General features: G+C 50.0%; 1 protein-coding gene across 1 annotated transcript in view; it reads right to left on the bottom strand.

The window, feature by feature from the left end:
* Positions 1-18,702, bottom strand: part of LOC142289817 (uncharacterized) — a 257,307-nt gene that overhangs the window by 83,679 nt on the left and 154,926 nt on the right. Inside the window, exons 16-17 of the mRNA XM_075333745.1 lie at positions 16,748-16,909; positions 9,984-10,147 (exon numbers count right to left, since the gene is read on the bottom strand). Of these exons, the coding sequence (XP_075189860.1) occupies positions 9,984-10,147; positions 16,748-16,909 (326 nt within the window). The remainder of the gene's footprint in view (positions 1-9,983; positions 10,148-16,747; positions 16,910-18,702) is intronic.

Below are 18,702 nucleotides of genomic sequence, written 5' to 3'. Positions count from 1 at the left end.
ACAGAACTCCGGATATACTAAAAATATTAAAGATAACCATAAGCACCGGCTAAGGTATTGATGGCTAATGTAATACGGGCAATGAATAGGTTTAAACGCAGCAGATGAAAGTCACTTAGTTGTAAATAACTGTAAATAACTGTGTATAGAATAAGTCATAAAGGCGCACACGGCCTCAGGGCTTCTCTATGTCGGGTATCGAGAGCGTCCTGCCCCACGGCCCCGTTCTCCTCTTGGAGGCAGGCCCCTATTGGGCCCCGGGAATGGGGTTGGTTTGGTGGGTGTGATCCTTTCCCTGGGGGTCCAGGTCTGAAGCAGAGTAGTCGGCGAGGCCGCTATAGGGATTGTAGGTAGGCCCAGGCTCCTGATGAACGCCGGGAGGTCCTCCGAGGAGCGCAGGACCCACCATTGAGAGTCTTTTTGCACCGCCAAGGAGAATGGGAACCCCCACCGGAACGGAAGTCCCTTTTCTTTCAAAACATCCAGAAGGGGCTTCAAAGTAGCACGTTGGGCTAGAGTGTGCCTGGAGAGATCTGGCATTATGCGGATGGCAGATCCATTGTATGACAAGTTTGGTTTCTTCCTGGCTGCCTGTAGAATAGCCTCCTTTGCTGCAAAGAAATGCACCCTACAGACCACATCTCTTGGGCGGGGATCATCCGGATCTGGGGGACGTAGAGCCCTATGTGCTCTATCGAGCTCTAGAGGGGCACCCGGCGGTTTCTTTAACAAGTTATTAAAAATGGAACGGAGGACGCCTGGGATGTCCGGAGCAGCTATAGACTCAGGAAGGCCTCTGATTCTTAAATTGTTCCTTCTATTTCTGTTCTCCTGATCATCAACGTGTTGTTGAAGGGCAAATAGCTGCTTAGACTGATTTTGTACTGTCTCTTGGATAGATTGTATGGAGACTTGTGAATTTGATTGCTGCTCAGTGAGGGTATCAACCCTATGGGTGAGTGAGGAAAGATCAGATCGCAGCTGGATAAATTCTTGCTTACATTCCGCCACCACTTGATTAGCCAGTGCTGCAATGTCATTCTTGGTGGGGATCGCTTGCAGCAGTGATCGCAGGTCTGCCAAGGACGCCGGGCGGTCCTCACTTGTCGAGGCTGCAGCATAGGATATATTGGGATATGCACTGAAAGAGTCCTGCACAACTGGACCGTATATCATTTGCTGTGCACTTTGGGGATTATTTATGCCGCTCCATGATGGTGACACGGTTACAAGACGAAGTGGGGCTGCCCCTGATACCATGGGCCCTTTATTCATGGGCATCAGTACACCCCCTTCCGGAACCCCGTCTGTGTCCCCCAGGCTCTCAGCCCAGGAGGATCCTGTGCACCAACTATTGGGTGAGGTGGGGGGTATTTCCATCTGGGGCGTCCCCCAGAACTCGGTGGCCGTCTCCCTGGATTCATGCAGTCCCCCTCCAGTCACTGGACCCCCCAGGGGTTGTGTGTCCCTTGGCCAGGAAGTGTGGCTTGTATTGTTGTTGCCACTACTGATATGGGCCCTCGTCAGCAGGTCCCCCCTCCAGCCCTGCACTGGGGGCCTGTGATCAGGCAGTCTGTTAGGGGTATCCGCTGCTCCTGTCTGGGCCTCAGCCGTTCTGCGTGGAGCCTGCTCTCCCTGAGTCTGAGGCTGGAGCGGTGACTCATCCCCTAAGCCTGACCTCGCGTGCAATCCACGGCCGCACGCCGATATCTCCCTGATCCCGCCGACACCAGCTGCGGGTGGGCTGCGAGGACTCACCGCTCCCATCGGCGATGCAGCGGCGCGTGAGGCAGGCGAGGTCGCGGCTGCGAGTGTCCCGTCTTCCAGCACCGGACCCCTGGGCTGCGGTTCAGGTAGTTGAGCGCCATCTTGGAATGGCGTCTGCAGCTTCACTAGTTCCCCCGCCGCAGGGCTTTGTATCTTGCTCACCGCTGCTGTGGGTCTCCCGGTGGGCCCTCTCGCATCATGGGGGATCTCAGCTGTGTCACCCTTCTCTCGGGTCCCCGAAGTTGCTGTATCCTCAGGCATCCGGACAGGGGCAGGATCCATTTCAGATTCTGCAGGCCGCAATTCCCGCTCCGGCTGCGAGGTTGCCCCCGATTCTTTGGAGCGGGTAAAGTAGGCTCCAATATTATTCAGGGGAGCAGGTGGCCGTCCTGGGATGCAGGGCTTGCCCTTCTTGGCCGATGATTTGCCCATTTTATGTATAATAGCCGGCGTTATGGAGGATTATAAGCAGGAGCTCCAGAGAAACACGTCTTTACCCGGCCATGTCCAGCTCCGCCCCCCCAACATTCAAATTTTTATCTCTATCTTTGAAGCCTGAAATATGGGAAAACGTTGAAAAATTCAAGGGGGCTGAATACTTTTGCAAGGCACTGTAGTGTATGACGGGTGATCTGCATAAATCCAATCCACCTCTGTTTGTCTTATCCTTTGTCTTCCCTTTTATAATAGCAAGTTGAATACTATCTTTCAAGATGGATGTCAGTGAAATAATAATGAACGTCAATTTTGTTATAAAGGAATTAAGTTTGTTCATGAGATTTAGAGAAATTAGTCCAATATATAGAGCAACACAAAAAAAAGTAGAAAATTAATTCATAGCAAAATGTTTCCAGGGTACTGATAGGGTTCCTGCACACTGAGATCTCGCCGCTATCCTCTCATAAGTGCTCAGTTTTGAGCATTAATAGGTCATACCGACTTATCATCCTTACTTTAAATCCTAGTATCAGTTTGCCTATTTTTTCTAATAATTTTATATGTTATTACTATAATTATTACTTTTTATGAGGTCAACATTGTTATCATTGTTGTTTTATCATAAGTAATGGAGTTCTCAAGGACTTATAAATTGATGACTTGTCCGTAGGGTAAGTGCCCATAACCGTTTTCTCTCCATCCGAGAAAAACTATCCGATTATGCCAATTAGACTCTGAGTGAGATCCGTTTTTTTCAGATGTGGAAAGAAAAAAAAACTTTCTCTATTATGTTAGTCTGTGAAAATCAGACTGCATTTGGATGTCACCTGAGTATGGTCACATTTTTTCACAGACCCACAGACTTAAGTGGCCGAGTGTCATCCAATTCTCTGAGGCAAACTGTGCATGCTGTGATATTTTTCCTTGGACAACTCGGTTCAAGGCAAAAAAAATCAGACGTGCACATCACCACAGAAGTGGGTCCTATCAAAACCACAATTAAATGGTCGTGTGCACAAACCTTAGGCTAAAGGGTATGTGAGACTGTGACCGGGGTTATCTATGACGGCCGGTATGTCTCGCCCCGGTTGTGCTCCCTCCATGTATAGAAAGCAACTCCACTCCAGGGTTAATGCTGTTTCCCTGCAGGCTGAAAGGAGGGTTAAAAGGAAACAGGAACATGGGCGTGGGGCCTTAGTGTGAGGGAGTGAACACAACTCCCTGAGTTTCTGCCAGAGACACACATGTGTGTGCTGTGTTGGACATTTGTTTGTGCAATAAACCGTGTGCTGTGACCATTGGTGCCTGGATCCCGTGTCTTCTGCCGCGCAGCCGACCACGCTACCTCACAGATGGTGGAGAACGGCGGGCATGACAGCCCGGTGAGGTGTAGCATCCATCCCTGGTGACCCAGCAGCGCATGTCCTAGATTCGAGCGGCTATACTACAGCCCAAACCCGGCGACGCCATGGAGGACATACTAAAGCAGCTGGCTCAGGCTAATGCACAGCAACAACAGACCAATGCACACCTGCTCCGGTCGTTGGATCGTCAGCAGCAATCCTTGCAATTGCAGGAACAAAGGCACCAAGAACAGATGGTTCTCCTGGCCAAGTCGATCCGTGCCGGACCGGCAGCAACAACCCTGGGACAGGGTGACGACGGCAGCGTCCGGAAAACGGTGAGACAAGCGTTGCAAAAGATGACCCCGGGGGATGATGTGGAAGCGTTCCTGGCGGTGTTTGAGCAGGTGGCCGAGCGGGAAAAGCTGCCGACCCCCTAGTGGGCAGAGGTATTGTCGCCCTATCTGACGGGGGAGCCCCAAAAAGCATACCTGGACCTCTGTACCGAGGACGCCATAGAATATGAGACCCTGAAAGCCGAAATACTTGCTCGGTTGGGGGTGAATACCTATGTACGGGCTCAGCGGGTAAATCAGTGGTTCTATGAGGAAGTCAAACCCGTACGCTCCCAGGCCTATGACTTGTTGCATCTGGTAAAGAAGTGGTTGCAGCCTGACACTCTGAGCCCTGCGCAAATGGTGGAAAGGGTAGTGGTTGATCGCTTTGTGTGCACTTTACCCATCACCATTCAACGGTGGGTAGGACAGGGTGACCCAAGTACCCTGGACCAATTAGTGTGCCTGGTGGAGCGGCATGTGGCTACGCAGGACTGGATACGGGACACTGAGACTTTGCGTGCCGCCCATCGGTCCAGCCCCTCCAAACCTTGGGCCAAGGACCCACCGCGGACACCGGTGCGGGAGTCCGCTACCGTCCCGTCTGAGGCCGCGCCCGCCGTCCCTGAGGTCCGGAAGGTTATGTACCCTAAACGACAACTCGTCAAGGGGGTTTCCTTCCCTATTAGATGTTGGCGGTGCCAGCGGGTGGGACATATGGAAGCCCAGTGTCCACTCACCACGGAGCCCATGGATTGTGGGGTTATCCGGCGGGGTTCAATGTATGCTCAGGCGGTGTGTACCGCGGACCTTGTCTCCCCGGAGACTGAGCCCCACTTGTGCCAAATACAGGTGAATGGATGGCCGGTTACAGGCTTGTTGGATTCCGGAAGCTTAGTGACCCTTGTGCGATCAACCCTAAGGGCTGAAGTAAAGGCCACAGGACGTACCGTGGGGGTGGTTTGCATACATGGGGACCGCCGAGACTATCCCACGGGGGTTGTCACCATCACAGCACCCTGCGGTCAGGTGCAACATGAGGTGGGACTTATTAACACTCTTCCCTATGACGTGATATTAGGAAGGGATCTGCCGTATTTTTGGACTCTATGGAAGGGGCCTCCTAAGTCCCCTCAGGTATTGGACAGTCCGGGACCTGAGCCCGACAATCCCGAATCCGGGACGCCTGCCGTAGGGGTCCCCATGATAGGGACAGAATGTGAACCCGATAGGTCGCCCCTAGAGGTATTGGCAGGAGAGGCTGAGATGGTCGAGCTCCTCCCGGAGTTGGAGGCGTCCCCGGATACGTTTGGGACAGCCCAACTCCAGGACCCTACATTAATACATGCCCGGAGTCGGGTGACAGTGGTTGACGGCGTGGCACAACTGCCCGGTACCCAGGTAAGGTACCCCCATTTCGTTCTTAAGCAGGATTTACTCTACCGGGTAGATGAAATACGGGGCGTGGGGGTAGAGCAGTTGGTGGTGCCCCAGCCATATCGCCGGCGGGTCCTCGACGTGGCTCATAAACACCTGATGAGTGGCCACCTAGGGGTCAAGAAAACGCAGGAGCGAATATTGCAAAGGTTCTATTGGCCCGGGGACTTTGGGGAGGTAAAACGGTTCTGTGAAACCTGCCCGGAGTGTCAGCTTACGGCACCCCTGGTCCACTTTCGCAGTCCGTTGGTACCGTTACCCATTATAGAAGTCCCTTTTGAACGGATAGGGATGGATCTGGTGGGGCCCCTCGAAAAGTCCCCTCGAGGGCATCAACACATCCTAGTGATCATTGACTATGCCACCCGGTATCCAGAGGCGATACCTCTCAGACATACTGCGGCGAAGCTTATAGCTCGGGAGTTGTTTGCTGTGTTCTGCCGGGTGGGGTTGCCCAAGGAGATCCTTACGGATCAGGGGACCCCATTCATGTCTAAAGTGACCAAAGAGCTATGCCGGCTACTCCAGATCAAGCAGTTGCGTACGTCTGTGTATCATCCTCAAACGGATGGTTTAGTGGAGCGATTCAATAAAACCCTGAAGACCATGCTCAAAAGGGTGATTTCCAAAGACGGGAAAGACTGGGATACGATGCTTCCCTATTTGATGTTTGCCATCCGAGAGGTGCCACAGGCATCCACGGGGTTTTCGCCTTTTGAGTTGTTATACGGGCGACATCCCCGGGGATTGTTGGACCTGGCAAAGGAAACATGGGAGCAGGAGCCCACCCCCCATAAAAGTGTGATTGAACACATTTTAGGAATGCAGAACCGCATAAGCGCGGTCATGCCAATTGTGAAGCAGCATTTACAGGAGGCTCAGGCCGCGCAAAGCGGCCGCTACAATAGACAAGCCACCGTGCGGACCTTTAAACCCGGGGATCGGGTGTTGGTATTGATCCCCACGGCGGAGAGTAAATTCCTGGCTCAGTGGCAAGGCCCCTACGAGATAAAGGAAAGAATCGGGGTGGTCAACTATAAGGTATTGCAGCCCGGTAGGCGGAAACCTGAACAAATATACCATGTCAACCTGTTAAAACCTTGGCAGGAACGGGAAAGCCTGATGGTTGATTTATCCCCATCTCCCTCCTCTTCGGGTCGTTCAAACCCGGCTCCAGCGACCTCCGGAGAGGACGAACCGGAAGTAAGGATTGGAGAAGCCCTCACCAAGCAACAGAGGCGAGAGGCCAGACGGCTGGTTCAGCAGAACCCCCGATGTCTTCTCCGAGCTGCCTGGTAGGACCAGTCTGATAGGACATGACATTGTCACCGAGCCTCACCTGAAGGTACACCTGAAGCCATACCGGGTACCGGAGGCTCGAAGACAAGCCATATCAGAGGAAGTGAAGACAATGCTACGCCTGGGGGGTCATCGAAAAATCCCGGAGTGAATGGGCTAGTCCCATTGTCCTGATACCAAAACCCGATGGCTCCTTAAGGTTCTGCAATGACTTTAGGAGATTGAACGAAATATCCAAGTTCGATCTCTACCCCATGCCCCGGGTGGATGAGCTGATTGATAGGCTGGGACAGGCGCGATATTTCACCACGCTCGACCTGACCAAGGGGTACTGGCAGGTGCCACTGACGGAGTCCGCCAAGGAGAAAACCGCTTTTGTTACACCGGAGGGTCTCTTCCACTATGTTGTCTTGCCTTTTGGGTTACATGGCGCTCCGGCCACGTTCCAGAGGTTGATGGACTTGGTGCTGGAACCCCACCAGGCGTATGCATCAGCGTACCTTGATGACATCATTATTTACAGCTCTGAGTGGCAGACCCACTTGGAACAGGTACAAGCAGTGGTGAACGCGCTCCGAACAGCCAGATTGACAGCCAATCCCAAGAAATGTGCGTTGGGGCTCACGGAAGCCCGCTACTTGGGCTACGTAATAGGCCAAGGAGTGATTAAGCCCCAAATTAACAAAGTTGAGGCGATCCAGAAGTGGCCTAGACCCCTGACCACGAAGCAGGTTAGGGCCTTCCTGGGTATCGTGGGGTACTACAGGAGGTTTGTAAAAAATTTTACAGGACTATCAGCCCCCTTGACGGACCTTCTCAAAGGCAAGAAGTCCGTCATGGTGCGCTGGACTCCGCAGGCCGAGGACTCCTTCCGGGCCCTGAAGGGGGTCCTGTGCGGACAGCCCGTTCTTGTCAACCCTGATTTCCGGAAGGAGTTCATAGTACAGACTGACGCCTCTGAAGTCGGCCTGGGGGCAGTGCTGTCTCAGGTGGTTCAGGGGGAGGAACACCCCGTCACCTTCTTGAGTAGGAAGCTCACCCCTCCCGAGCGGAATTATAGCGTAGTGGTGAAGGAGTGCCTGGCGATCAAGTGGGCCTTGGATTCCCTACGCTATTACCTGCTGGGACGACAGTTTCGCTTGGTGACTGATCACTCTCCACTGGTCTGGATGAGGTCCGCCAAGGAACGGAATGCCCGGGTTACCCGGTGGTTCCTTTCTCTGCAGAACTTCTGGTTTACGGTTGAACACCGGGCCGGTAGGTTGCAGGGCAACGCCGATGCCTTGTCCCGCGGCCCGTGTTTGATGGCGGGAGTTCAACCCCGCACGCTTGAACTGAGGGGGGGGATGTGAGACTGTGACCGGGGTTATCTATGACGGCCGGTATGTCTCGCCCCGGTTGTGCTCTCTCCATGTATAGAAAGCAACTCCACTCCAGGGTTAATGCTGTTTCCCTGCAGGCTGAAAGGAGGGTTAAAAGGAAACAGGAACATGGGCGTGGGGCCTTAGTGTGAGGGAGTGAACACAACTCCCTGAGTTTCTGCCAGAGACACACATGTGTGTGCTGTGTTGGACATTTGTTTGTGCAATAAACCGTGTGCTGTGACCATTGGTGCCTGGATCCCGTGTCTTCTGCCGCGCAGCCGACCACGCTACCTCACAGGTACTTTACACGCTGTGATATCGGTATCGATATCGCTAGCAAGCGTGCCCGCCCCCGTCGGTTGTACGACACGAGCAAATCGCTGCCCGTGGGGCACAACATCGCTAACAAGGACTTACCTTCCCTGCGACGTCGTTCTGGACGGCAATCCGCCTCCTTTCTAAGGGGGCGGTTCGTGTGGTGTCACAGCGACATCACACGGCAGCCGTCCAATAGCAGAGGAAGGGCGGAGATGAGCGTCCGGAACATGCCGCCCACCTCCTTCCTTCCTCATTGCTGGTGGACGCAGGTAAGGAGATGTTCGTGGTTCCTGCGGTGTCACACATAGCGATGTGTGCTGCCGCAGGGACGACAAACAACATCGTACCTGCAGCAGCAACGATATTAAGGAAATGAACGATGTGTCAACGAGTAACGATTTTTCACGTTTTTGCATTTATTGATCGTCGCTCATTGGTGTCACATGCTGCGATGTTGCTAACGGCGCCGGATGTGCGTCACTAACGACGTGACCACGACGATATATTGTTAGCTATGTCGCAGTGTGTAAAGCACCCTTAAGTCATCAATTTCAGTTAAAGGGAACCTGTCTGGTCCAATATGCACCCAGAACGATGAGCAGTTCTGGGTGCATATTGCTAATCCCTGCCTAACTGTCCCTGTATACACTAGCATAGATAAAGAGATCTTTAGAAAAAATATTTTTATTGTATGCTACTGAGTGCAAGAACTAGTCCCAAGGGTGTTGCTTCCCTTGCTAGTTGGCCTCATTAGCATTGTTAGCATGTCACTGTGGGTGTGCTAACATGCTAATGAATGTGCACCGTCAGAGGATGATCTCACTCACCTCTCCACCGCCATCGCCGTCCGACGCTGAATTTCATCTCAGTGGGCATGATCCCAGTGTTTTGGTCATGTGCACTATGAAGCTGGGTGTACACGACCCGGCTTCAAACTGAAGTTCAAACTGAAGTAGCTCGCGTGAACAAAAGTCCAGGATCATGCGCACTGAGCCAAAATTCAGCGTCGGGCGGAGAAGTGAGTGAGATCATCCTCTGATGCTGCACATTCATTAGCATGATGGCACACCCACAGGGGTGTACTAACATGCTAATAGAGCCGACTTACAAGGGAAGCAACGCACTTGGGACTAGTTCCCTTGCTCATTAGCATATGATAAAAGATCTTTAGAAATGCTTTTTCTAAAGATCCCTTTATCTATGATAGTGTATACAGGGACAGTTAGGCAGGTATTAGCTATATGCACTCAGAACTGCTCATGGTTCTAGCTGCATATTGTACCTGACAGGTTCCCTTTAAGTGAGACTGACACACTGCACCCCCTCTGCTTACCTGTTGTAGGTCCCAGAACTGCATAGCTATGTAAAGGCCATTTTTTGGTACTGCATCTCAGCACCTATTCACTTAAATAGGTGTTCCAGCCACACTAGGTCCTACAAATAGCTGATTGGGGGGTGATGTTTGGTGTCCGACCTTCACTAATCTGATATTAATGACCTTTCCTAAAGACGTATTACCAATATATAAGACGTCATAACCCCTTTAGCTCTGATAACAACTATACCATTGCACTATTAATGTAAACATTATCCAATTGTTTTTTTTAAAATTAAATGACAACCATAAAGAAAAAACTGATAAAACTTTTCAAAGTTCTTGTATAACTTATTACATCACATACCACTGAAGGATCTAGCCACCTTGGAGACCTCTGTAGACTTGTGAAGTCATGCTGCCGCGTCAACAGCTTCTCGTCTCCTCCCCAGCGTTCTGGTGTCTCTAGGAGTTGCATACTCTGTACTCCCTTTAATACTCTACTAAACACATTGACGTATAGACCATTATCTGTTTATAGAGGGTCACAAAAAGAAATGCCATCAGTTGCAATAATCAATAAATATGCATTGTGTTAAAAGAGAACCAGTAACCTAACAACTGGACTATAAATGCTTTTACTGTCAATGTACAGTGTTTTAGATATAATTTGAGGGTGCTGACCTCATTTCAGGTTAACGAGAAGCATGAAAAATTATATCTGCTAGATCTGGAGGTTACCATGAAAGGGAAAGTAGAGTAGAGCAGTAAGTGACTTAAAGCATGACTCTAGCATTTTTTTTTCTATTTCAGCGCTGGAAAGCTGCCCTAAATGCCTTATACTCACTTGCCGGCATTTTCATCTTTTTCCAGAGTCACTCCAATCTGTTTTCGCCAATTTGTGACTCACTGGCAGCTTTAGTGGTTCATCAGGTCACAAAATAATGCAACTCTATGAGAGCATCGTTCTAGCTCTCATAGACTTTCATTGAGTATTTGTGTTGTGACTTCTGACTTTCGGCCAGTCAGAAATTATGGGCACAAAATGGTACCGCGCGACCGGTGGAGCGCCGAAAAGGATGGAAATGCCAGAGGATAAGTATAAGACAGGGAAGAGGAGACTAAAGTTTAACCCCTTCAGCCCCCAGCCTGTTTTCACCTTAAAGACCCGGCCATTTTTTGCAATTTTGACCAGTGTCACTTTGACAGGTTATAACTCTGGAACGCTTCAACGGATCCTGGCGATTCTGACATTGTTTTTTCGTGACATATTGTACTTCATGTCAGTGGTAAATTTAGGCCGATATGTTTTGCGTTTATTTGTGAAAATTTCGGAAATTTAGCGAAAATTTTGAAAATTTTGCAATTTTCAAAATTTGAAATTTTATGCCCATAAATCTGAGAGAAATGTCACACAAAAAAGTTACTAAATAACATTTCCCACATGTCTACTTTACACCAGCGCAATTTTTGAAAAAAAAAAATTTCCGTTAGGAAGTTAGAAGGGTTCAAAGTTCATCACCAATTTCTCATTTTTCCAACAAAATTTACAAAAAAAAATTGTTTAGGTACCACATCACATTTGGAGTGATTTGAGAAACCTAGGCGACAGAAAATACCCAAAAGTGACCCAATTCTAAAATCTGCACCCCTCACTCTGCTCAAAACCACATCCAAGAAGTTTATTAACCCTTTAGGAGCTTCACAGCAACCAAAGCAATGTAGACGAAAAAATGAAAATTTTACTTTTTTAACACAAAAATGTTACTTTAGCCATAAAAATTAGTATTTTCACAAGGGTATCAGGAAAAATGCATCATAAAATGTATCGTGCATTTTCTCCTGAGTACGCAGATACCCCATATGTGGTGGTAATCAAATGTTTGGGCGCACGGCAGGACTCGGAAGGCAAGGAGCGCAATTTGAATTTTTGAGTGCAAAATTAGCTGCACTCATTAGCGGACGCCATGTCGGGTTTGAAGACCCCCTGAGGTGCCTAAACAATGGAGCTCCCCCACAAATGACCCCATTTTGGAAACTAGAGCCCTCAAATATTTTTTCTAGATGTTTGATGTGCACTTTGAACCCCTGGGGGCTTCACAGAAGTTTATAACGTTGAGCCGTGAAAAGAAAAAAAAAATTTTTTACCACAAAACTGTTGCTTCAACCAGGTAGCTTTTTTTATCACAAGGGTATCAGGAAAAAATGCACCATAAAATTTATGGTGCATTTTCTCCTGAGTACGCAGATACCCCATATGTGGTGGAAATCAAATGTTTGGGCGCACGGCAGGACTCGGAAGGCAAGGAGCGCCATTTCACAGCAAAATTGGTTGGAATTATTAGCGGACGCCATGTTTCATTTGGAGACCCCCCTGAAGTGCCTAAACAATGGAGCTCCCCCACAATTGACCCCATTTTGGAAACTAGACCCCTCATGGAATTTATCTAGCTGTTTAGTGAGCACTTTGAACCCCTGGAGGCTTCACAAGCGTTTGTAATGTTCAGCCGTGAAAATATTTTATTCTTTTTTTACCACAAAATTGTTTTTTCAAACAGGTAGCTTTTTGTTCCACAAGGGTATCAGAAAAAAATGCACCATAAAATGTATTGTGCAATTTCTCCTGAGTACGACGATACCTCATATGTGGTGGAAATCAATTGTTTGGGCGTACGGCGGGGCTCAGAAGAGAAGGAGCGCCATTTCACAGTAAAATTGATTGGAATTATTAGCAGACGCCATGTTTCATTTGGAGACCCCCCTGAGGTGCCTAAACAATGGAGCTCCCCCACATGTGATCCCATTTTGGAAACTAGCCCCCCCCCCCCCATACAAAAAAAATTAGTTTGGCAAAATAAAAAATACAGACATCAGTAAAAAAAAAAAAAAAAAAAAAAGAGCGCCTGCCACTAAGACCAGTGCCAAACGTGAGAGCAATGCACAAGTCTCGCATCGCATCATCCACTGCAGTCTGGAAGCGAGCAACTGCGCTGGATAATGCGATGCGAGAGGGCGGGGCGGCAGATGAGAAAGAGAGCGCAGCGGATGGAAGATGGGAAAGGGCGCAGCGGGTGGAAGATGGGAAAGGGCGCAGCGGATGGAAGATGGGAAAGGGCGCAGCGGGTGGAGGAGCGGCAGAGGATGGGAAAGGGCGCAGCGGATGGATGATGGGAAATGGCGCAGCGGATGGAGGAGCGGCAGAGGATGGGGGGGTGAGATGAGGATACCTACCTTACAGGATGGATCTAGGCAGCAGAATCACAGCAGACAGAAGAGGCAGCAGATGAAGGAGGGTGAAAAGGATGGGAGAGAGCAGGCAGCAGATCAGGGAGGGGGGCAGAGTCTGATGGGAGGGGGGAGGCAGCACATGGAGTGGAGGCAGCACATGGAGGGAGGGGGGAGGCAGCACATGGGGGGGGAGGCAGCACATGGGGGGGGAGGCAGCACATGGGGGGAAGCAGCACATGGGGGGGAGGCAGCACATGGGGGGGAGGCAGCACATGGGGGGGGAGGCAGCACATGGGGGGGGGAGGCAGCACATGGGGGGGGAGGCAGCACATGGGGGGGGAGGCAGCACATGGGGGGGGAGGCAGCACATGGGGGGGGAGGCAGCACATGGGGGGGGAGGCAGCACATGGGGGGGGAGGCAGCACATGGGGGGGAAGGCAGCACATGGGGGGAAGGCAGCACATGGGGGGAAGGCAGCACATGGAGGGAGGGGGGAGGCAGCACATGGGGGGGGAGGCAGCACATGGGGGGGGAGGCAGCACATGGGGGGGGGAGGCAGCACATGGGGGGGAGGCAGCACATGGGGGGGGAGGCAGCACATGGGGGGGAGGCAGCACATGGGGGGGGAGGCAGCACATGGGGGGGAGGCAGCACATGGGAGGAGGCAGCACATGGGAGGAGGCAGCACATGGGGGGGAAGGCAGCACATGGAGGGGGGGAGGCAGCACATGGAGGGGGGAAGGGGAGGCAGCACATGGAGGGGGGGAAGGGAGGCAGCACATGGAGGGGGGGAGGGGAGGCAGCACATGGAGGAGGGGAGGCAGCACATGGAGGGGGGGAGGCAGCACATGGAGGGGGGGAGGCAGCACATGGAGGGGGGGAGCCGATTAGGTGCAGTGGCAGCCGATGGAGGCGGCGGCCGATCGGGTGCAGCGGCGGCTGAAAAAGGTGGGTGCGACTGAAAGGGGACGGTGGCGGCAGGGACAGCGGCGTGTAAAGCGGCGTGGCGACCAGGGACAGCGGCGTGGCGGGCAGCAGAGGTGGATCGGCGGGCAGGGACAGCGGCGGGAACAGCGGCGTGGCGGGCAGGGACAGCGGCGTGTAAAGCGGCGTGGCGACCAGGGACAGCAGCGGTGGATTGGCGGGGAGCGGCGGTGGATCTCGGCGGGGAGCGGCGGTGGATCTCGGCGGGGAGCGGCGGTGGATCTCGGCGGGGAGCGGCGGTGGATCTCGGCGGGGAGCGGCGGTGGATCTCGGCGGGGAGCGGCGGTGGATCTCGGCGGGGAGCGGCGGTGGATCTCGGCGGGGAATCTCGGCGGGGGATCGCGGCGGGGAGCGGCGGGGGATCTCGGCGGGGGATCGGGGGGGGGGGGGTGCTATAACTTACCGATGGGCACCTGCAGCGACCGCTCTCATCAGCTTTCACGGACGGAGTGAAGCTGAGGGTAGCGGTGACGGCACAAGATCCACAGTGATTGGGAGAGATCGGTCACAAGGCCGGTCTCTCCAATCAGAGCTGGGGGCGGGTGAAACAAAGTTCACCCAGCTCCAGCCAGTCATCAGTGCTACAGCAGCACTGATTATGGCTGGATTGCAATGTGTTAGCCATTTTCAATGGCTGACACATTACAGTGACTGTAATTGGCTGAGCGGCGTTCGTCAGCCAATCACAGCCTCTGTAGGTTCGGGGAGGAGGCACCACCCCTCCTGAGGTCAGGCAGAGGTCCCCTCCTTCCCGAATCCACCGTTTAGGTAAACAAATTTCACTCCCCGGGGCTCCGGGACCGCGATTTCGCCAGGACGTACTGAGTACGTCATGGGTCGTTTAGCACCATGTGACCATGACGTACTCAGTACGTCCAAGGTCGTTAAGGGGTTAAGTAACGACTCCAAAGCTAACCCCCCTCCTTCCCCCCAAAATACTGGAGTTGTGGTTTCAACGGTTTCTCCAGTACAGTTATCTTGATTAACTATTTTCAGGATATTTACAGGGGTCATCACCTGGACATGGCATCTCGCTCATTTATAAAATGCTGAACCAGAGAAATAGGGTGGATAAACCTCACTTTGTCTGTAGGTGGGGAGAAGAACTGGGAGAGGATATTCCAGAGGACGATTGGAGCAGAGCTTTCCTTGGCGTGCGCCGCTCAAGAGAAAAGTTATAAAATTCTCTCAAGGTGGTACCATTACCCGACTAAATTACATGCTATATTTCCCTCTGTGTCTGATGTGTGCTGGAGGTGTGGCACAGACACAGGTACGATGCTACACATATGGTGGAGCTGTACTAAGCTGCAACCCTTTTGGGACTCAGTGTTCTACCTGTACAAAAAGATGAGCGGAGGTGAAATAGAAAAGTCCCCCCAGGTTGCCCTTCTTTCTATGCTCCCAGGAGCTATTAAAACACAAAAAAGGGACATGTTGCGATTTTGCCTGCCGGCTGCCCGTATGATTATCCCACGATTTTGGAAACAGACTAGATGCCCTACGGTGCTGGATTGGTTGGAGGAGATGACAAACCTCCAGAGAATGGAGGAGCTGACAGCAGAACTAAATGGGAGCACAGAAAAATTTACTACAGTTTGGGGACCATGGATTATGTTCATGGAGTCCCCAGAGTTTGTGGAGAGTTTGGCGAGCTTTTTGAACTGAGAAACGGTGGGGAGTCTCATTCCTTCCCCCCCCCTTTTTTTTCTTTTCTTTTCTTGCTCTCCCCCCTTCTCTCTAATTTCCTCTTCTTTATGCTTGTATCTTTCCTCTTCTTTCTTTCTTTTTTGAGCATTAATCTGCATTTTTCTAGTTTCATTTTTTATATGAAAAGATTTATCAACAATTCAAAAGACAATAGACATACAATGAGAATGAGTATATTAGGATACGGGAAGTCAAAAGAAGTGGGAATTCTGACCTATAATTTATCAATGGTTATATGGTAATAGCACAAAGATAATTTGAAGAATTCCAAGAATTTTAGTAATGTAATAATTTCTGGATGTTATCCCGGCATTGAGAAAATGATGTTTATGTATTAAAATTGCACAAATGATATGTTTGTATGTTGACAACAGTTCCATCAATAAAACAGATTTGAAATAACTATTTTCAGGATAGATAATCAATAGCAGATTGGTGGGAGTCCATCACGAGGCACCCCTCCCAATCAGCTGCTCTCGGTGCCCATGGACAGATGTTGGCAGTTGTGGAGCCAAACAGCACAGTCCCAGCAACTGTTTAGTGGCCGTGGCCGGGCAATGCATATTCACTGCTTTTCATTTGAAGATGATGTGCAGTACCTGGCCTCTGTCACTACACGGTTGATAGAACTGTGGTTACAACTATTAACATCAGCCATCAGTACTGAGGACAGCTGATCAGTGGGGGTACTTGGTGGCGGATCACCAGTAATTTATATTGATGACCGATCTGCGATTCAATGAATGCTACTCATGTGACATAAAATGATGTTATTAAGTGAAGTATCCTAAAGAAGCAGTGGGGGAAAGGGAACATGGAGGAATCATATAGGTAATTATATTGCCATTATAGTAAGTTTTTAATCCCCAGAAAATCCGTAATGTTTTCTTTTGAATAAACGATGCTAGAACTATACTACAAGTAAATCTCCTCAAGCCATGCTTGAAGGGGTTGCCCAGGGTCCAAAATGGGTCTTTTTAAGAAACAGCATCACTGTTGTCCATTCCATTAATATGAACAGGACTGGGCATCAATACCACAGAGCCTGTAGACAAATGTACTGTTTTTTTGTTTTTGCTTTAATTTAAAAGACCATTTGTTTCTAATCCTGCGCAATTCTTTCAGAAGAGATATTGTGTTTCACATAGCTCTTACTTGTAAGTGCAAAACAGAACACTTTATGAATGGGTTAATAATGTAGTAAATTACCTTGTAGCCCAAATGCTTGTTTGATCCTGACATGAAGACCGGTCTGCTGGCCATATCGGACTGCATGGTGAACCTTGCAGTGTGGTAAGGATGGCTGCTCCAGGGACAACTTCTGACCACCTAATCTGGCTTCGTACCAGTCCTTCAACGGAGTTTCAGACACTGATAATAAACATATCACGTGTCTAAAGATTGATGCATTTTTGTGCAGCATAGTAAAATATATTTCAATAGTGATTAACAAGTTAAAAATCATTATTTATTACAATAAATGAGAGAGGATCAGCTCCATGAGATCTGACTTTTTACTGAAACCCTTCAGGAGATGGGTAGAAGCTTTGCTTTGTAAGGTAGAAAGACTAGTCCAAACAAACCTTCCTGGTTGATAATGGATTTGCCGTCAATGAAACAAGTTCACAGAGGGTGGGCCAATTCCTGACCGGATCATGGATTCTCTGTATTATTGCCCTGCTAAGCTCCACCTCCATGAGCTTCATTGACATTTACTCAGCACTACAAGGTTACTGTTATGAGCAGTCTTAAACAGCCGCCAACCAAGCCTATAGGCAGTGGTGTAACTGGAGTTGGATGGGCCCTGGTGCAAAGTTCAGACCTGCCCCCCCCCCCCCAACCTCCACATACACCGACACTTGAGGTAGGGGATAATGACACTGACACTCGGGGTACAGGATAATGACGCTGACACTTGGCTCTTACCCACAGCACCCTGAATGCCCTCTATCAGCACCCAGCTTTCCTATGTTCTAATATTTATCTTGTCCTCAGCACCCAGCTTTCCCATATCAGAGCATGGGAATGCTGGGTGCTGAGAGATGTATAGCAGAGAATGGGAAAGCTGGGTGCTGAGGGAAAGAGCCTTTTCCCTCAGCACAAAACGTTCCCATCCCCTGATTGTATCTTTGTCTTCCCTTTTATATAGTTCTCCAAATACTATAATGGCCCCAACATTGCCTTCCAAATAGTATAAAGGGTCCCACATAACCCTTCATATTAGAATGCAGCTCCATATAGTTCTCCACGTATTATAATTCACCCCATAGTTCTCCATATATTATACTGCACCACATAGTCCTCATTATATTATAATGCACCCCATAATCCTCCATGTATAAAGTAGCCCTTCAATTATAATGCATTTCCCATAGTTCTCCATGTATTAAAATTCACCCCATAGTACTCCATATATTATACTGCACCACATAGTCCTCCATGTTTTAGAATGCACCCCCATAGTCCATGTATAAGGTAGGCTCCATAGTCCTCAATATATTATAATGTAGCCCCCATAGTCCTATATGTATTATAACGCAACCCCATAAAACTTCAGATTGTATTATGCAGCCCCATACTCCCATGTATAATGCACCCTTTTATTCCATACAAAAGGTGTCCTTCATTTTGTATTATGCAGCCCCATAGACCTCCATGTATAATGCAGCCCTATAGACCCCCAGTATAATGCAGCCCCATAGACATCTATGTATAATACACCCCTATAGTCCATGTATAAGGTGTCCTTCATGTTTATTATGTAGCCCCCCAGGCCTCCATATATAATAATGCAGCCAGCCTCTCCAGGCCTCCATGTATAATATACCAGCTAGCCTCCCCAGGCCTCCATGTATAATATAGAAGCCAACCTCTTCAGGCCTCCATGTATAATATAGCAGCCAGCCTCTTCAGGCCTCCATGTATAATATAGCAGCCAGCCTCTCCAGGCCTCCATGTATACTAATGCAGCCAGCCTCCATGTATAATACTGCAGCCAGCCTCTCCAGGTCTCCATGTATAATAATGCAGCCAGCCTCACCAGACCTCCATGTATAATATAGCAGCAAGCTTGTCCAGGCCTCCATGTATAATATAGCAGCCAGCCTCTCTAGGCCTCCATGTATAATAATGCAGCCAGCCTCCATGTATAATACTGCAGCCAG

The sequence above is a fragment of the Anomaloglossus baeobatrachus genome, chromosome 2, assembly GCF_048569485.1.
Source record: "Anomaloglossus baeobatrachus isolate aAnoBae1 chromosome 2, aAnoBae1.hap1, whole genome shotgun sequence".
Classification (NCBI taxonomy): domain Eukaryota; kingdom Metazoa; phylum Chordata; class Amphibia; order Anura; family Aromobatidae; genus Anomaloglossus; species Anomaloglossus baeobatrachus.
This window is presented reverse-complemented; position numbering and strand designations above follow the sequence as displayed.